This window comes from Tribolium madens, unplaced genomic scaffold, assembly GCF_015345945.1.
Source record: "Tribolium madens isolate multiple individuals breed KSU strain unplaced genomic scaffold, Tmad_KSU_1.1 Scaffold_2;HRSCAF=44;Tcas5.2_LGX, whole genome shotgun sequence".
Taxonomy (NCBI): domain Eukaryota; kingdom Metazoa; phylum Arthropoda; class Insecta; order Coleoptera; family Tenebrionidae; genus Tribolium; species Tribolium madens.
Window position 1 is genome coordinate 7,695,690 of NW_025400995.1, and position 3,387 is coordinate 7,699,076.

Sequence of the window (3,387 nt, forward strand, 5' to 3'; positions counted from 1 at the left end):
CTTTCTTAAAAACTTAAGTTTTTGTTTAAAGTTTATGTAAAAAAATGTTAGCAGAAATAAATACAATATTAAACATTTTTAATTCAAGTTGTCAAACTTAGTTTTAGAATGATCATCGGCAGACCGCTTTTGCACAAACTTATGAAAAATCAGAAAAATTTTAAAATCTGAGCAAATTGTTGCAAAATGTTGTTTAGACTTTTAGGGATCATAGGGACTGGAAAAACAAACATAAAATGTTTTTAGGGCTAGTTTGAGCATAGTATAATGAGTATTAACAAGTAAGTAAAGTCTGTCGAAAAATATACCTACCTACCTACCTACGGTGTTAACAATCTTTTATGAGTTTGATTCTTTAATAAGTTTATGGCTACCCCAACAGAAAGTATTTTCAATACGTAAAGTATATTTGAATTTGGCGGTATCCGAAGACCGTTGAGAGGACCGGGCTGTCATATCTGTATAATCTGTCGTAAAACCTTTAGTTGTAGACTTTTTTATATTATACAGACACCTCTTAATACCGACATTTTTAAATATTTTTCCTTAAGAAAGTTCTTAAATACATATGTTTTATTACATATTAAGTTTTTTTAGCCTAAAATTTTCTATTTTCTACAACCTCCGACACTAGATACCTAGTTGAGTGTCTGATGCAATACAGGGGTTTTACTCTATTTTTTTCTAGTGGCTTGGCATAAAATTATATTTAATTTTTTGTTAATTGAATTTAGGAGTTGACTGTGTGTCTCTGTGAAATATAAATAACAATAACAAGAACTCTCCATCATACCTACTCGACTATGTCGAACGTCTCAGAACAAAATAAATTTGTGTAAGTGTAAGGATAATTTTTTGTAATAAGGCCCTGTTATTTAAAATTAAATTAAAATGTTTATTTTAAAAACTGTTGAAACATTTATTCAGGTCGAGCGAGGGAACAGGCAATCGAGATGCAAAGTTCTGGCAGTGGAACACGTGCCCATTCGAAGTTTTATTTGGAGTTAGTCCTACCTATGTGGTGTAATTCTAATTACATAGTATCTTACATGTTCTAGACCCTCCCATGTAACGTCTTTTGATTTTCCTATTGGTTTATTGGTAAGACCTTGTGGTGCGTGATTGGCCAAAGCCGGCACCAAAATCGAAAAAGGCGCATGAGCGAAGGTACAGCGGCAAAACTCACTGGAAACTGTTAGTGTTTCTCCGGTTTTTGATGAGAGAACATATGACGCTTAGAACTGGAAAGACGTAAACACGAGGTCTGAATGTGAAAAGCACGCGTTTGGAAATTTCGATTAAAACTAAAAACAAATTGTGTTGTACGGACTGTCCGTTATGTTTAATAAAAAAACTAAGTGTCAAAAACTCTTAATTTTTTTGAGTATTTTCTACTTTGCTCAAGCTGCCTCCTCCACAGGGGCAACGTCTAATGGTAAGTTTAATACTTTTAGAAGACCAAAGCGGTCTCCTACAGAATTTCATCTTGGCGTAGCTGACAAGCTTTGAGGGATGGCTAATTTCATTTATTAATGTTTGAGATAGTTCTTTGAGCTTTCCTCTTGTTATTAAATTAGGAATGTACGATTCACATTCTGAATGTTTATTTCGTTCGATTCTAATTTTCCAATTAGAAAGCTCAGAGCTTTCCTACAGAATTATTCGCGTATAATGAAAACATTTTTCTTTCAATGCAATCAAACTTTAAATAGCTGAAATTTAATTAAAAATTATTTCTTAGAGGTAGAACTTACCCGATATGTACTACTTATTTCTCACCCAATTATGTTTTCTTGAACAAATTTTCCTTTATATATTTCTTATTGCATTTGTTTGAAATTTATATACAATCTTCTCTACATTCAGCAATATAGGTCACCATTCAAATGCATTAAAATGTATCGTAAGAACTGCGACACAAAATGAAAATATTTAAATTTAAAATAATCACAGCATCTTGCATGTGTTTTACAAAAAACACCTTATTACTAAAACTTACTTTACGCACTACCAAACAACGTCAAAAATAAATGTTTAGTTTTTTGTATGAGATTTAAAGCTTTAAATAAAATGAAGAAAACATTTGTGGTTAATGTAGAGTAATATGACAGGTGCAGCGTGAAAATAAAATAAAAATTTGTTAATCCCGCCCTGCGTCTGAATATGAGATTTTTATTAAAGTTGATACGTTACATACGGACACACATGTTTGGTTGATGATACAAAATTCACAGCAATATTATTGCTGTTTTATCAAAAAACCTCAAACGTTTGACGCAGAAAACAAATATGTGTTATTTACATTTTACGAGTATTATTAATTTAAAAAATCACTATGATAATCCGCCGATTTACAAATTTTTATTAGAGGTCGGGAAATACATTATTCCTTTCTTAGGAAACGTTACAGGCTTATCAAATGTCAAAAAACGCAATTTGTTGTTTGCGTAGAAATTACGTCAATGCAACAACTTTATTAAAAAAATCAGATTTTGTATTATCTCACTGAGATTTTTTTACAAGCACCCTCAGGCTTCAGTTAACCGCTCCTCGTAGTAACAATATATTTCTCAACTTGGTTGTAATGTACTATTATTATTTTTATACATGATATAAACAAAAATTTTATTTAAAAGTTAATCCACAACATTATTTCTAACGAGGGTTTTTATTAGGTATTTGCTATTAGTGTTTTTGTAAGTACATATTTTAATAGTATTTAAATCGTTGAATTTTATGTTTTAACTTAACATTGGCAAGTAGTAAATGTATACGAGATGTATCATTGCATACAGTTAGACACATTAATAGATTTTGTTTTTAAACTAACAATATTTTAATTGAATTTGAAATAGTGAAAGTGATTTCATGTATGCTTTTGGAAATGAAATGTGTTAGTCATTTTCCATCCAAATATTAAAATTTCCAAAAACAATCGTTATCTGGAAAATGATCGAAACAAATCATTTGCTGGTTGAATGAAGCGAATTTTCGATATTGACAACACATTTCTTTTAAAATCATGTCACAACTCACAACTGTATTAAGAACGAACTACTGTAATAATTAACTACAAACATATGATCTTTACATGTAAATGTGACAACAAATTTTAATTATTTTGTTAGATTTAGCGCACAGTCTTTTAAACTTGACTTGAGGTTAACACTTTCAATTTTGCTACATATAAGAGTTAAAAATTTACCACCAAATTTTGTTATCAAATGCTATCGAATACTTTGAATAAAGGCTTCAACATCTTTTAAAATCTTCTGTATGAATTTTAAAATAAAGCTTTTTTATTATGGTTTTAAATTTGAAGTTTTATTATGGTATTTTTTGTCAATTTTTAGTTTATTTAATTTTTAGTTAATTTTTAGTTTTATT

The 3,387-nt window shown here is 29.6% G+C and overlaps 1 protein-coding gene across 3 annotated transcripts in view; it reads left to right on the top strand.

The window, feature by feature from the left end:
• The first annotated feature begins 1,217 nt into the window (after positions 1-1,217).
• LOC123006662 (lachesin-like) overlaps positions 1,218-3,387 on the top strand; it is a 117,963-nt gene continuing 115,793 nt past the window's right edge. For all 3 annotated transcript variants that reach the window (XM_044401312.1, XM_044401313.1, XM_044401314.1), the window contains exon 1: positions 1,218-1,435. In XM_044401312.1, the coding sequence (XP_044257247.1) occupies positions 1,339-1,435 (97 nt within the window). In that variant the 5' untranslated portion in view covers positions 1,218-1,338. The remainder of the gene's footprint in view (positions 1,436-3,387) is intronic.